The sequence below is a fragment of the Leptonychotes weddellii genome, chromosome 1 (assembly GCF_054177405.1).
Source record: "Leptonychotes weddellii isolate Sample4059 chromosome 1, ASM5417740v2, whole genome shotgun sequence".
In the NCBI taxonomy this organism is placed as follows: Eukaryota; Metazoa; Chordata; class Mammalia; order Carnivora; family Phocidae; genus Leptonychotes; species Leptonychotes weddellii.
In genome coordinates this window covers 2,081,440-2,095,949 of record NC_138369.1, presented here as the reverse complement: position 1 = coordinate 2,095,949, position 14,510 = coordinate 2,081,440, and the positions used below count along the sequence as shown (strand labels likewise).

The 14,510-nt window shown below is 63.5% G+C and overlaps 2 protein-coding genes and 1 long non-coding RNA gene across 4 annotated transcripts in view; 1 reads left to right on the top strand and 2 right to left on the bottom strand.

Moving 5' to 3' along the window:
* The window catches only part of LOC145716242 (uncharacterized), an 8,885-nt gene extending 5,851 nt beyond the window's left edge, over positions 1-3,034 (bottom strand). Inside the window, exons 1-2 of the long non-coding RNA XR_014138814.1 lie at positions 2,568-3,034; positions 2,147-2,500 (exon numbers count right to left, since the gene is read on the bottom strand). This is a non-coding gene — a long non-coding RNA (uncharacterized LOC145716242). The remainder of the gene's footprint in view (positions 1-2,146; positions 2,501-2,567) is intronic.
* On the top strand, positions 1,925-11,289 carry MFSD12 (major facilitator superfamily domain containing 12). Of its 2 annotated transcripts, XM_006738733.3 has the most exons (10): positions 1,928-2,318; positions 6,294-6,504; positions 8,179-8,317; positions 8,412-8,594; positions 8,785-8,877; positions 8,959-9,051; positions 9,534-9,704; positions 9,780-9,874; positions 10,649-10,779; positions 10,883-11,289. In XM_006738733.3, the coding sequence occupies exons 1-10, from the start codon at positions 2,021-2,023 to the stop codon at positions 10,903-10,905; spliced, it is 1,437 nt and encodes a 478-aa protein (XP_006738796.2). In that variant the 5' UTR covers positions 1,928-2,020; the 3' UTR covers positions 10,906-11,289. The 2 variants fall into 2 exon arrangements, with proteins under 2 accessions (XP_081654363.1, XP_006738796.2); XM_081798237.1 differs by lacking the exon at positions 10,883-11,289 and having other exon boundaries at positions 1,925-2,318; positions 10,581-10,716.
* A 210-nt stretch (positions 11,290-11,499) lies between these two features.
* TEKTIP1 (tektin bundle interacting protein 1) lies at positions 11,500-14,450 on the bottom strand. Its single transcript, XM_006738732.3, has 4 exons — positions 14,056-14,450; positions 11,993-12,231; positions 11,773-11,898; positions 11,500-11,678 (listed from the first exon to the last, which is right to left on the bottom strand). Exons 1-4 carry the CDS (start codon positions 14,136-14,138, stop codon positions 11,500-11,502), a joined length of 627 nt encoding a protein of 208 aa, XP_006738795.1. The 5' UTR covers positions 14,139-14,450.
* Between the last annotated feature and the right edge of the window lie 60 nt (positions 14,451-14,510).

Here is a 14,510-nt window from a genome sequence, read left to right as displayed (position 1 = left end):
TTTTTTTTTTTTTTTAAAGATTTTATTTATTTTATTTGAGACAGAGAGAATGAGAGACAGAGAGCATGAGAGGGAGGAGGGTCAGAGGGAGAAGCAGACTCCCTGCCGAGCAGGGAGCCCGATGCGGGACTCGATCCTGGGACTCCAGGATCATGACCTGAGCCGAAGGCAGTCGCTTAACCAACTGAGCCACCCAGGCGCCCCTTGAGGCAAGAATTTCTTTAAATCACTTTCATTGCCCCGGAGAAACAGAAGGAGCATGCCCGGCAGGGAGGAAAAGAATTGAGATTCTTGTCTCTCCTTATCTCCTCCAAAGCTGTGACCCCTTATCTCCCCGCTCCCCAGCTAGGTTATCTCGAGTCCCCATTACCCCACCCACATCCAGTTTTCAGGCTCTTTTCCATAAAAAAATGGGTATTGGGGTGGGTGGTCTGCATCAGTGTGGAGTTCTGGGCTAGGACCCCCTTGGGGTGCCTGAGCCTCTGGTTTGTCAGTGGGTTCCTGTCTCCCAGTTTCTATCTGCAGTTTTGAATCTCTGCCTCCATGCCCACCATACAATCATTGGACAGATATTTCTTGAGCTCCTATGTGCCAGGCATTGGTAGCTGATCCGGTCCCTGCCTTCATGAGGATCATAGTTCAGTGGGGGACACAGTTAAGAGCTGGGGTGGGGGGAGAGCAGATATCGGCCCTGATGGGGGGCAGCCCAGAGTACTGTATGACCAGCAGGGGAGGGGGGCGGGTGATGAGAAGACTTTCTGGCTGAGACTATTAAGAGCTAACAATTATACAAGATTTTATTTTATTTTATTTTTAAAGGAATCTCACCCAACGTGGGGCTGGAACTCAAGACCCTGAGATCAAGAGTCGCACCCTCTATGGGCTGAGCCAGCCAGGCGCCCCTATATGACTTTTGGTGTACATTATACCCATTCTAGATCTGGGAAGACTGAAACCCCACAGAGTTAAAGGACTTGTCCCAGCTGGAACAGTTAGCAGGGAGTGGGGCTGGATTTGGACCGCAAGTTTCTGGTTCCAGAGCGCAGGTGTTTAACCGCGGCTGGAGGAGGCGCGGAGGGGTGGGGGGGACGACTGCACGCAAAGCTTGGAGGAACTTGAAATCGCTTGTGTGGTGACCCGGTCGTGGGAGGACGTTGGAGGAGAGTGGGGAGGGGTTCTGAGCGCAGGCCTCGGGTGGTGTCGCATGCACCTGACTCACGGCGTCCCCGAGCACGCCCTCCCCGCTCTCCGGGCCTGTTTTATCGCGTGTGAAATGGGAGCCACTCGGCCCGCTTCCCTCCCGGCTTGGGTGAGAAAACCCACGTGGGGCATTTGGCACAGTCAGCGCTCATTAAATGCCAGCTGGGGTTATTATGATGATTACCCCCATTATTATCCTTAATAACTAATTAATTAGAACTAATGCGTCCTCTCCGCGTGCGACTGGGTCTCTCCGGGCCGGGAAGTTGGGAAGTTACGGGACCCCAAGGAGTGGCGAGCTCAGGCTCAGAATTCCCCATCCCCCACGCCCCCAGCCCACCCCGCAAGCCTCCAGTCCACCCCATCCTCCCCCCCCACACACACATTAGGCCTCGTAAAGCTGCGGGCAGGCCAGGGTGGCGCGGGCCTGAAGGCAGGAGTCTGGGTGTGGGCGCCCCTTGCGTCGCCCCCCCAGCCGGTGAGCGTCCCGCTAACGCCAAGGTGAGCCGTCGGGCGCTAGGACCGTCCCACCCCGCGGGAGCAGGGCGTGGGGGCCGGACTGGCCCCCGAGGCCACGCCCCCCTCTGATTATTGGCTCTCGGGCCCCGGCGCGCGGCCCCGATTGGTGGAGGCGGCCGCCAGCATTCCCCGCCCCGCCCCACCCGGGCCTTAATTTGGGGTTTGGGGCCCGGAGGCTGCAGGCGCGCTCGGCGGGGCGGGCTTGGGCGGTGGCGCAGGGAGAGCCGGGCGCAGACGGCTCGCGCGCGGGGGTCGCGTCTGCCGCGCGCCAGACCGGCCGGCCCGGGTGCGGAGCGCGGCCATGGGCCCGGGGCCCCCGGCGGCCGGAGCGGGGGCGCCGCCGCGGCCACTGTCGGTGGCCGCGCGGCTGAGCTACGCGGTGGGCCACTTCCTCAACGACCTGTGCGCGTCCATGTGGTTCACCTACCTGCTGCTCTACCTGCACTCGGTGCGCGCCTACAGCTCGCGCGGCGCCGGCCTGCTGCTGCTGCTCGGCCAGGTGGCCGACGGGCTGTGCACGCCCCTCGTGGGCTACGAGGCCGACCGCGCCGCCGGCCGCTGCGTCCGCTGCGGCCCCCGAAAGGCCTGGCACCTGGTCGGTAAGTCGCGGCCGAGCCTCCTCCCTCCGCCTGCCTGCCCCGGGGCCTTCCCCTTCTGCCTGCTTGCCTCGGGGCCTGAGCCTCCCCCAACGCACTGTTTGTCCCGGGGCCGAGCCTCCCTCCGCTGCTAGCCTGCCTGCCCCGGGGCCTGACGTCTCCTAGCCCACTGCTTGCCTCCGGGCCTGAGCCTCCCCCCTGTCTGCCTGCTCCGGGGCCAGACCTCTCCTAGCCCACTGCCTGCCTCGGGACCTGAGCCTCCCCCATCTGCCTGCCTGCCCTGGGGCCTGAGCCTACCCCAACGCAGTTTGTCCCTCCACTGCTAGCCTGCCTGCCCCGGGGCCTGACCTCTCCTAGCCCACTGCCTGCCTTGGAGCCTGAGCCTCCTCTCTCTGCCTGCCTGCCTGCCTGCTCTACGTCCTGAACCTCCTCTATCTGGCTGCTCAGTACCCTTCTCTTGCCCCATCCTTGACCTCCTCCATCTGTCTGCTTAACTGCTCTGTACTTCTTCCGTCTGCCACCTGACCACTCATGTGACCCTCCAGTGGCACTTCCCTTTGTCATTCTGTCTGACCCCCATGGGCACCCTGAACCCTCTCTGGATTGGGTCTGACTGCCTGGTGGCCTGGTCGGCTTGACTTTTTCATTTGTCTGTCTGGGTGACAACTCTGTCCGAGTGAGGGTTAGGCTGCCTGGAGCCCCCACTGTCAGTCTGTCCCGTTTCTCCAGCGCACTCCTGCCCATCCTCTGCCCCATCATGGGGAACCTGGTGCTTGGGAGGTTTACGGGTGCTGCGCTGGGGAGCTAAGACTTGGGGGCCAGACTGAAGAGGCAGGGGTCTGCGTGTGTCTGGCTGAGGAGGATGGGGTCTGTGGGCCCAACAGGGTCAACCTGTGTCCTGGGGGAGTTGTCAGAACACCTCTGTTGGTGAGGGGAGGAGGCAGGTCCCCCAGGAGCCGGGGTGTCCTGCCCAGTGCACACCCTTGATAAGGCCTGCCTCCTGGCATCCCTTCTCTGCCACCACGGATCCTGGGCCGTGAGATTAGCCCCAGCCACTTTCTCTGCTGTTTTTTCCCTGGCAGAGGTGCCTGCTGCATCCTGGCATCTGGGTTCCGCTGGGCATTTCAGGAGGCAGGCACAGGAATCCTGCCCAATCCTGTGAATTCTGGGTGGCAGCTTTCTAGAAGCTAGGAGGGGCTGACCACTGCCTCCTTGCCCTTGGGAGCAGCGGCCAGGGAGGCAAGGATTCGCCCTGGGCCTTGGCGAGTGCTGTTTTTGCAAGGTGCAGCCGATCTCCAAGTGGCCCAAGTGGCCGGATGTCAGGTTTCTCGAGCACTGAGGACACCCAGGCTGCTCTTGGGTCACTTGAGACCATGGCAGCCAGGGAGGGAAGCAGGGGGAGACAGGAGACTCCGACAGACTGGTGATCACCTCATCTGAAAAACAGACGCGAGAGGTGCCCGTCTTTGGGCTGACGTTGGGATTGCTTGCAGAGCTGAGCCCAGTCTTCAATGCAGTTTTGTTCATAATAGATAAACTCATGGACAAACACACAAGACAGCCCCTAGGCCTGACAGGTGACAGAGGTGGGGAGTCTTTTCTCTGGGGCGGGCAGGGGAGACACCCCTGAGGAGACGGAGCCAGCTGTGGGAAGGTAGCTGGGCAGTGGACACTGCATGTGCCCCTAGGCCTGACTCTGTGCCCCTCTCATAGGTGGGAGGGTCCACCTGACCCCGGAAGAAGAATCTGAGTCCCCCGGCAGAGGCAGGGGTTAGGCACCTTTGTAAATAAAGAACTGAAGGCTTTGTGTTTATGTAAAACAGGCCTGGGGGATAGGTGTCCCTACGGGACCTCAAGGCCTCCACCTGCACCCCTTCTCCACCTCAGGGTGAGTATGTGGGGAGACCCAGGAGGATCTGTGGAGAGAGGAAACTGGGGCAGCTCCTCTTGGCCTGATAAGGTGGCTTGAGTGAATCACCTTGGAAACAGTGCCCATTTCTCTTTTTTTTGCCCCTGAGCCTGTGGGTGGTGGGTTCACTTTTCCCCTTAGCAGGCCCCCTGGGCTCCCCCGCTCTAGCCCAGAGAGGACCCTTAGAGCCACACATGGATTTTTCCCATGGGGTCCAGGCTGGGGCATGTGGGTGAACTGGGTTTCATAAGGGAGAAGTGGAGCTCTGAAGCTTTGGGGATTTGAAGGATGAATAGGAGTGTGTGTAGGGGGGGGGCATTCCAACCCATTGAATCAACTGTGCAAGGGTGACATAGCCCCGCTTGGAAGCTGCTGAGGCAGGAAGTGGCTGAGAGCCATAGGAGCTCCCACTTTCATAGGTTAACTCCTGGTTCTCATGCTGACTTTGGGAGCTGGGTATTTTCAATGTCTGTACTTTCTGGAAACTGCGGCCCAGGGAGGGAAAGTCACTTGCCTCAAGTCCCCCGGCCAGGCAGCCTCATCCAGGCAATGGTTAACCTGGCCTGGCCAGCTTCAGGGTGGATTCTGGCAAGAGCAGCACATTCTTCTGACCAGAGTCTACATAGTTTGTGCCTGGCCCTGAGGCGGCCCCCGGGGCCCCCAGGCATGAGCTCAGGATGCCCCTCCCAGGCCCCAGTTCCAGAGAAATAGCAAGGAAGCGCGCCTTTGCTTTCATTTCCCCATCCCAGGATGCGGAGTTGGCCCCAGGGTCTACGGCATGAGGTCCTGAGCCTGGAGGGAGAGGGGAAGGCCAGCTGCCAGGCCCAGCAGGGGAGGGTGCTGAGCTGGGCCTGTCCTGGCAGAGGGAAGGAACATGGCTCAGGGCCCAGGGGCTCACACACTGAACCTGTGTCCTCATCTGGAAAGCGGGGAGAATAGGAACACCCGCTTCTTGGGGCTGTAAGTGGATGACATTAGTATAATCATACACTCACCCGAAAGATATGTGCCAGGCTCCGTGCTGGTGGCCAGGGCCCCAGAAGTGACCTTGAGAGACCTATTGCCCACCCTCCCAGAGCCCAGTCTCCGCTGGGGGAGGCAGGCAGGAAACAAGCAGAGACAAAAGAATCCCTGTGTGGGCTAAGGCATGTGAGAGGAAAGCCGTGTCCAGATGGACTGTGTCAGCGCAGGGAGGGGACTGCTGGGGACTGCGGTGGTCAGGGAGAGCTTTGTTGAGGAGGTGGCATTTGAGTTGAGTCCTGAGGCACGAAAGGATGTGAGGGGAACAGCGGGCACAGCTGGTGCAAAGGCCCTGGGGCAGGACCGAGCCTGGTGTGCTGAGGCTAGGAGGCCTCCTTGTGTGGCTGGGGCGGGGGTGGGGGGTGGGGGGGCAGGTCCTGCAGGGCCTGTTGGCTGCCCCCGCGCACTTGGGCTTCTTCTGAGGTATCAGGTAAAGAAAAGACCCCCTCATGAGCTGATAGGGACACTGGGGCTCAGGGAGGGCAGGGTCCACCGTAGCCTCACCCAGCATCACCTGGCCTCCTGACTGCTGGGTGCGCGGTGGGACGCTTGGCAGGAGCTGGGGGGGAAGCCCTGCCAGGAGGCGGGAAAGCAAGCGTGTCGGTGGTGGGCAGAGCTCCAGGGGACGCCGCAGGTGCTCTGTGCTTCTGTTTCCCCACCTGTAACCAAGGGAGCACCCCTGGGGAGCCCGAGGCTAGCAGGGGGGAAGCCCCATTCTTGTCCTATCACCTGGCCGTAGGTCCTGGCCCTGCTCTTGTACTTGCAGCACGTGACCTTGGGAACACAACAGCCCGTTGTGTGTTTCAGTTTCGCCAGACCTGGGGGCACATAACCTGAACTGACAGGTGGAGCCCTGGCCCTGGCAGGGCTCCCTGCCTCGGTTTCGCCATTTGTCACAGGAACTATTCCCCAGGGAAGCCGTGGGCTGCGGACCGCCCCCCCCCAGTCTGTGACTGTGGAAGGGTCCCCACCTGGTCAGGCCCTGGGAGCCCGGGGCTGGTGTGGGAAGGCCCCGTGGTGTGACCTACCCGCTCTCTGCTCATCCCCAGGTACCATCTGTGTCCTGCTGTCCTTCCCCTTCATCTTCAGCCCGTGTCTGGGCTGCGGGGCAGCCACGCCCGAGTGGGCCGCCCTCCTCTACTACGCGCCCTTCATCGTGATCTTCCAGTTCGGCTGGGCGGCTACGCAGATTGCCCACCTCAGCCTCATCCCAGAGCTCGCCACCAATGACCACGAGAAGGTGGAGCTCACGGCCCTCAGGTGCGGCCTCCGTGCGAGCACAGCGGGCCAGGCCGGGAAGCGGCGGCCCTCCCGCGTTTGGGCGCTGCTTGGCTGCGCGGCTCTGGGACGGTAGAAGTGTGTTAGTTAGCCGTTGCCGCGTTAACGGCCAGAGCTAGCAGCTTCAGACAGCACGCACGTATCAGCTCACGGTTTCTGTGGGTTAGGGGTCTGGCTCTGCTTAGCTGTATTTTCTTTTTTCTTCTTTTTTTAAATATTTATTTGAGAGTGGGGGGAGGGGCAGAGGGCGAGGGAGAATCTCAGACTCCGCTCAGCGCAGAGCCTCACACGGGTCTCGATCTCGCGACCCTGAGATCATGACCTGAGCGGAAACCAAGAGTTGGATGCTCGACCAACCGAGCCACCCAGGCGCCCCACCACTTAGCTGTACTTTCTGCTCCGTGGTCTCCCCTCAGGGTACTGGTTAGGGCAGGGGTCTCAGCCTGAGGCTTAGGTTTTTCTAAGGATTTCCTGATTAGGTCTGGCTCACCCAGGATCATCTCCCTTAATTCTAGCTGCAGAATCCCTTTACCTTCGCCACAAACTGTTGCCTCAACCTGGGAGTGACATCCCGTGTCCATAGGCCCCCTCCCCCAGGGGAGGGGTTGGACGGGGTGGGACCAGGGCCATCTTAGAATCCCGCCTGCAGGATGCGGCTAGCACTTGGCCTGTTGACTTGCTTGAGGTCCTGACAGACCTGCTGGATAGGATGGTAACAGGAGCATTTATGGAGTGCTTGCTGTGTGCAGGCACATTTCTAGGCCCTTCACGAGGATTACCGTCTTTAATCCCCCTGGCAGTCCCGAGATTTGTCACGTGTCCTTGAGAGGGTCTGAGCAGCGTGCGTCCCCGAGGGACAGTGTGTGCTAGGAAGAGGGTAGAGGCTCGAGCTCCGGGAGGAAGGGCTAGCATGGGTGGTGGCGGCCGGCGTGGCTGGAGCTCAGGGAAGGGCTGGCCCACGGGAGGGCGCCTGCGAGGTGTGCACTCCTCTTGCTGTCGTGGAAGCATCTTCACTGCGGCCCAGCCTGGCTTCCTCCCCACCCTGCCCTGGGGTTCTGCATTCGGGCGTGGGCGCGGCCCCAATGACAGGGGTTGCCCAGTGCCCAGGGCCCTGAGGGCCCCGAGGGCCCCAGCTGGCGGGTGGCTTGAGAGACCAGGCTCTGGGCCGCCTTCTACCGGCAGGCACTTTCCTGCCAGTCTTGTGGCCTCTCCACTTTGATCTCTGGGGTATTGGTCCCACTCTCACAAAGGGAAACTGAGTCCTCGTGTGCGGTCCAGAGGCTCTGCCCCCACACCCCCAGCCCCTGGAGGGGCACCGCTCCGGGGCTACAAGCAGGAGGGGCCCCAGATGCTTCTAGACCAAGGCCCAGGATCTGGGAACCAAGAATCCCAAATCCTGGCTTCTGAGCGTCTCAGGTCTTCCCGGAGTCTCTGTACCCCCGGCCCAGGCAGCTGGGATGTCAGGGTGGAGTCGCGGGTCGGCCGTCAGTCACCACATAACGGGCAGCAAGGGCTCTGCTGCGGCCACCCCGTGTTCGGTGGCCGAACGCCCCCCCAGCCAGAGATTCCCTGGAGGCCGGAAGTGGCTTTGGCAGCATGGCCGGCGGCCGCGTGCTCTCCCGGGCCCCGCGCTGAAGCCCGCCCTGCCCCCGCCAGGTACGCCTTCACCGTGGTGGCCAGCATCACCGTGTACAGTGCCGCCTGGGTGCTGCTCCACCTGCAGGGCTCCCCGAGCTTGGGGGGGGCCCGCAGGGTCACTGACCAGCTGGGCGTCCAAGACGTGCCGGTGTTCCAGGTGAGCGGGGCCCGGCTGGGACACCCCGGTGGCCCCGAACCCAGGGCCCGGGCTGAGAGCGCGGCCGCTGACCCCCCTCCTGCCTGGCCTCCAGAACCTCTCCCTGCTGGTGGTGGGAGTCGGAGCCGTCTCTTCGCTGCTGTTCCATCTGGGCACCAGGGAAGGGCCCCGGCCTCGGGCGGAGGAGCCGGACGAGCACAGCCCGCTGCTGGCGCCCGCCACCGCCCGGCCCCTGCTGCTCTGGAAGCACTGGCTCCGGGAGCCGGCCTTCTATCAGGTGCGCTGCCGGGGGGGCGCGGGGCTGCGGGCAGGGATGGCGGACACGGGGTGGGGGGCACACAGTCCCTTTGCCGCCCTCCCTCCGTCACTGCTCCCCGCCCCGCCAGCCTGGCGGCCGGTCACCACGAGCGGCTCACGTAGGCCCCCCCCAGCCCCCCAACCCGAGCCTTCGGTTTGCCTGCCCGCAGGTGGGCTTGCTGTACATGAGCACGAGGCTCATCGTGAACCTGTCCCAGACGTACATAGCCATGTATCTCACCTACTCCCTCAACCTGCCCAAGGTGAGCTGGGGGGGGCCGGATGGCGCAGGGGGTGGCACGGCCCCGGGGCCCCCCGTGCCCACACCCGCTCTGCCCCAACAGAAGTTCATCGCCACCATCCCGCTGGTGATGTACCTCAGCGGTTTCTGCTCCTCCTTCCTCATGAAGCCAGTCAACAAGTGCATCGGGAGGAACGTAAGTGGGCAGGACGGGCGGGGGGGAGGGGGCCCCCACAGCTGAGGACCCCGAGAACTGGTGGCTCCGGACCGTGGCGTCCAGCCCGTGGCAGCCCCGGGTCTGGCTTCCGCGTGGCTCAGGGCTACAGCGCTCTAGGACTCCGTGCTGCCCGGGGCCGTGGCCGGCGGTGGCCCGGAGCCCTGGAACTCTGCAACTCTGGCCGGTGCAACTAAGGAACTCGACACGTCACCGTGTTTGATTTTAATGGATCTGCGTCTGGCTGCAGCCAGCTCCGTCTCCACGCAGCTCCCCGGGGCTGGCTCGGCGCGCTTGGCACCCCTGGCCCCAGAACCCTCCGAGTCCGAGCTCGGGGTGCCGCAGGGAGGGTCCAGCTGGACCCCCTCCCTGCTGCGGCGGGCAGGGGGTCCGGCCGGCTGAAGACCGGGGAGGGCAGGCGCCACGCGGTGAGGCGGCCCTCATGCCGGCCGGCTCCCCCGCAGCTGACCTACTTCGCGGGCCTCCTGGTGATCCTGGCCTTCGCAGCCTGGGTGGCCCTGGCAGACGGGCTGGGCATGGCCGTGTACGCGGCAGCTGTGCTGCTGGGCACGGGCTGCGCCACCATCCTCGTCACCTCGCTGGCCATGACGGCCGACCTCATCGGCCCCCACACGGTAAGGCTGATGGGCGGGGCGTGCTGGGGGCCGCGGCCGCGCTGCGGCTGCTGACCTCCCTGCTCGTGTACCCAGCACAGCGGAGCCTTCGTGTACGGGGCCATGAGCTTCTCGGATAAAGTGGCCAACGGGCTGGCAGTCATGGCCATCCAGAGCCTGTATCCCTGCTCGTGAGTGCTGTTCATTTATTCGTTTAGTAAGAACGCGCTGTGCGTGCTGAGTGCCAGGCACTGCCCCGGGTCTGGGGGTTCAGCCTGGACAAAGGCCAGCGCACGGGTGGTGCCCGCACACTGGGGAGACCCGCTTGCTCCTGGCCTGGGGCACTTGGCGGGCTGTTGTGCGCTGGGGACACAGCGTCCGGACGTACTGGGGAAGTAGGAGTGGGCAGGGCCGGGGCAAAGCCGGAATCTGCGTTCAGACCCTCAGAACCTAGGGTTCTGGACCCAGATGGTTCTAGACCACCGGGTGGAGACTTGTAGAAGCCTGGGATCTGGGAACAAAAGCCTGTTCCTCTGTCCTCACTGACCTGGGGGCAATACCAGCCCCTTTAATAAGCACAGAACTGTGTGATCCAAACCAGTGGCAAGGAGGTGGAGAAAACACCAGTTATGAAGACCTGTCTGGGGCAAGAGGTCAGGGAGGGCTTCCTTGAGGAGGTGACATTGGACCGGAGACCTGTTAGGGAGTTCCAGGCAAATGGGGAGGAACCCCCAGTGCGAAGGTCCTGTGGCAGGACTGGGCTTGGTGTGTTGGAGGAACAGGGGGAGGCCCGTGGGGTTGGAGCAGAGTAAGTGACGGGCAGGGAGGGGATGGGGCAGATGTGGGAGGAGGGTGTGGGTGGTGGAGGGTGACCCCCTGGTTCTGGCTACCCAACAGCTGAGCAGGAGGTCCAGGCTGGAGGGACCTGACAGATGGCAACTCACCTGCTTCTGCCCTCCCCCTAGCTTGGAGATTTGCTGCAGGGCCTGCATGGGCTTCTACCGCTGGGTGATGGTGGCCGCCACCGGCGGGGTGGGCGTGGCCGCCACCCTCTGTCTCTGCAGTCTCCTCATCTGGCCCATCCGCCTGCGGAGCTGTGAGTCCCAGCCACGCCCCACCCCGTGGGCCAGGGGCTGGAGGGCTGGGCCCCGGGCAGGCCCCCCCCTCCACTGATTCCACCCCACCCCTTTCTCCTGCAGGGGACCCTGGAGCCCAGCCCTGATTCCACAGGCGCCACGGTTGCTGTCCTGTGCACATGAACTCTGTATACTCCAGGACCAGCTGAGGCCAGGAGCAGCCCTCCCTCCGTGCCGCCCCCACCTCCCATCCCTACCCCCCCATCCTTGCCTGGCTGTGGGGGCAGGACGGTCAGGATCCCAGACACGGAGCTCAGCGCTCTGGGGTCCAGGGGTGCGCCCGGCTCACCCCTCACCCCAGGCTCGGGTGCAGTTTGCTACATGCCGCCAGGTCCCCCGACCACGACGTGGTCTCTGAGCCTGACGGGAGCCTCAGGCAGGGGGTAGGGAGGAGCAAGGCCCATGCTCTGTGCCCAGGCCACTGCTGGCCACGAATAAAGAGCCACCCGTGGGTGAGGACTGTGGCCTCAGCTGTGTGCCCAGAGCCCAGAGTGGGGAGAGGGCAGCTGGTATGCCCTGCGTCTGCCTGCCTCTGGCCCAGTTTCGGTCACTGGGGTCTTGGTTGGGGGCTCCCTTGATCTGGCTGCCGGATCACGCAAGGTCCCCGGGGTCCCCAGAGGTGGACAGATCCACGGGAGTGGGGTCCCTGCAGCGGGCGGTGTCGGGCAGCATGAACTTTATCAGTGGGTGGGCGTGTAGACGGATGGGGGCCGCTGGATGGTGGAGGGACAGTAAGGTTCCAGGTCCCATTGCCTGTAGTTCTGCATGGGGTGGCGCGGGCGCCGGGGCGCCGACAGGAACGGCACGTCGTCAGACCCCTGCCACGGCGGCTCCGCCCAATACCAGTGCCTGTTGACCACTGTGGGGCCAGGACCCAGGTCACCTCCTGTCACCGGGCACTCTGAGCCCCAGCCGAGATGGCCTGGCTCTCCCTGATCGCCCCCCCTTCTCACCGTATTCCTTGCCCCGGCTGGGTCTGTCCGGCCACAGCGTGCTCCCCCACCGCGTGCTGGGGGCCCTGCACTGGGCAGGGAGGACAGGGTCGTACCAGGCGGTCTCCCGGAGGCGCTGCGTGTAGGCTGTTGGGGGGCGGGTGGGAGGTCATCTGTGGCCCTGGCCGTCCCCTTGGGGCTGGCCGGGGCGGGTGGGGGGCAGGCCAGGCTGAGCACTCACCGGAGGACATGCTTTGCTCCCGGTGGCTGTGATGTCCATGCCATCGCGTGTAGGCCTCGCGGTATGGGCTGTCCGGAGCCCGCGGGACCGTGTGCCAGGCTTCCCGGGACTCGGAGTTGGTCAGGCCGGTGTAGCCCAGCTGACCGGCGGCGTCGTGCCCCATGGGGGCGTACTTCCAGCGCACTGCCTGCCTGGTGGCCGGTGTCCAGCGGGGCCCCTCCACGGACAGGTAGTTGTCGCTGAGGGGGTGAGGGCAGGAGACAGAGGCTGAGTCTGGGGCCCGCCCCTGCCCTCAAATGGGCCTTTTCACCCTCTGCCCTGCATTGCCGGCGTGCACACCCCCGGCCCAGCCTGGCAGAGGAGAGGGGGTGCTAAGCCCTGTAGTCCCCGCCCCTCTAACCCCCCAGGACCCTCATTAAACCTTCCACTATGTCAGCACTTCTGGCCCGTCCCCCAGGGACACGGGGTGCCACTAAGGAGGCAGCTGCAGCCCAGTGCAGGTGGGGGTACAAAGGCCCTGTGGCACAGGGAACGGCATAAGGAGCGGGGCTGCAGTGCAGAGATGGAAGTACGCTAACAACGATCAAGGTCGAGGGGCGCCCGGTGGTGCAGTCGGGGGAGCGTGCGACTCAATCTCGGAGTCGTGAGTTTGAGCCCCATGGTGGGTGTGCAAAGGACTCAAAAATAAAATCTTAAAAATTGAATCTCTGTGTGGTACCATTAAAAATGAAAGCAGGAAAAAAACCCCAAAAGTGGAAGAAACCTCCAAAGCTGCTAAAGCTGCAGGGAAACTTGCTTGGGCAGAAACCTCAAGTGGCCGTTCCTTCCTGAAGGCCCGGTAGGAGCAACGCTGCCCGAGAAGAGAAGGACGAGCAGGCGCTTCGCCCCGGTGGTCGGGGGCGCTGTTGACCACAGGCTCTTTCACCTGCGCCTTGCACGGCCCAGAGATCACAGAAAACTGGAAACCCACAGGTCTCCTTGAGGGTGGGTGAGCCTGGAAGGTTCTGGGACATCAGTCTCGGGAACCCGACACACACTGAGTTTGCCACGCGCTCAAAGGGGAACTTCACCATCTTGGGTACCCCGCCCTCGTGAAACGAACACTTCTGAACCGTAACGTGCACGGAACTTGTAAAACACAATGACTATGGTCTAACGTAACAATGAGAAGTAGGTCTGTCTCGGTCAAACGTCAGTTTAACAAATGAAGAGCAGCACCTTAGAACTGGAAAAAACCCCCAAATGAATGCTTGCTTGGTCCACAATCCAGAGAGTTCCTGCCCCTTGAAACAGCCACGGCCGCCGGCCCCTGCACCCGGGTTTCCAGCGCGTGCTGCGCGTCCCCCTTCTGCAGCAGACGTGCAGTGGGGCGGCCCACGGGCACCTGCCTTCCTACATCTGCACAGTCCCCCGTTACGGTGCATTTCTCCAGGCCACTGCAGTGAAAGGGCCCCCCAAATCCATGCCCACCTGGTATCTCAGAACAACCCCACTGGGAAACAGTCTCAGCAGACACAGTTGCTAAGCTGCGGGCCTCTGGGGCTGGGCTGGCCCTCGTGCAGTGCCTGGTGTCCTTGGAAGGGGGAGCCTGGACACAGAGAAGGCTATGTGACACAGGGGCACAGATCGGGGTGACGTGTCCTCAGAGGGCACCGAGCACTGCCAGAAAGGCACTAGAACGGGGAGGCCCGGGAGAGCTGCTCCCTCGGGCCCCAGGGCCTTTGTACGCCCACCTGCACTGGGCTGCAGCTGCCTCCTGGGCACCCCGTGTCCCTGCAGAAGACTCCTGGAGAGACCTGGGCAGTTCTGCGGGCCGTGCCCATGCCCACAGCGGACCCCTCACCTGCGGTGCCCACGCACGCCCTGCTCTGGCCCCAGGTGGGGGGGGGAGTACCAGGTGCAGGTGGGCCAGGAGATACGGGGTGCAGCCAGGTTAGGATGGGGCGAGGGTACAGCACCAACATGCCTTGACTGAAGAGCAAATGACACGCAAGAGAAGCCAAACCAAATGCCATCAGGCCCGAAACACAGAGGTGGCGTGTGGGGCCGTGGCGGGCACTCACCTGTACAGAGGTGCTGGGAAATCTGCTTCGAGGGTCCCCCGGGGGACGTAGGGCCTGGCAGCCTCCCGCCGCAGGGTCTGCATGTCTGCCTCTGGGTCCCCAGGGGCTCATGCCTGGAAGGCCTGTGGGGCCATTGTTGACAGCGACAAAGGCCACCCTTGGTGTCCTGGCAACGGTACTGGCCAGCGCGGGCCCCCATCCAGACAGCTCCCTCCCTCCCCCAGCGGAGGATGGCAGGATGGCAGGGCCAGGCGGGGGGAGGCACGGGGGAGGCGCTGGCCGTGAGCCCCGGGCTCCCTGTGCCCGACCCGGGCTCCCACCTCCTCCTCTCTGGGCCCCTCAGAACAGCCCCACGGGCTCCCTGGGCCGTGCCGTCCAGCGCACCCTTCCAGGAGCTCCAGCTGGGACCCCCCCATTCCCAGCCCTCCCTCCTCACCCCCAACCCTGCCCCTCTT

Coding starts and splice junctions, on each gene's coding strand:
- TEKTIP1 (XM_006738732.3), bottom strand. CDS start 14,138: ATGCAGACCCTGCGGCGGGAGGCTGCCAGGCCCTACGTCCCCCGGGGG. Junction 11,899..11,992: donor GGAGCAAAGCATGTCCTCCG/GTGAGTGCTCAG, acceptor GCCCCCCAACAG/CCTACACGCAGCGCCTCCGG. Junction 11,679..11,772: donor CAGCCGGGGCAAGGAATACG/GTGAGAAGGGGG, acceptor CTGGCCCCACAG/TGGTCAACAGGCACTGGTAT.
- MFSD12 (XM_006738733.3), top strand. CDS start 2,021: ATGGGCCCGGGGCCCCCGGCGGCCGGAGCGGGGGCGCCGCCGCGGCCA. Junction 6,505..8,178: donor GTGGAGCTCACGGCCCTCAG/GTGCGGCCTCCG, acceptor TGCCCCCGCCAG/GTACGCCTTCACCGTGGTGG. Junction 8,595..8,784: donor GGGAGCCGGCCTTCTATCAG/GTGCGCTGCCGG, acceptor GCCTGCCCGCAG/GTGGGCTTGCTGTACATGAG.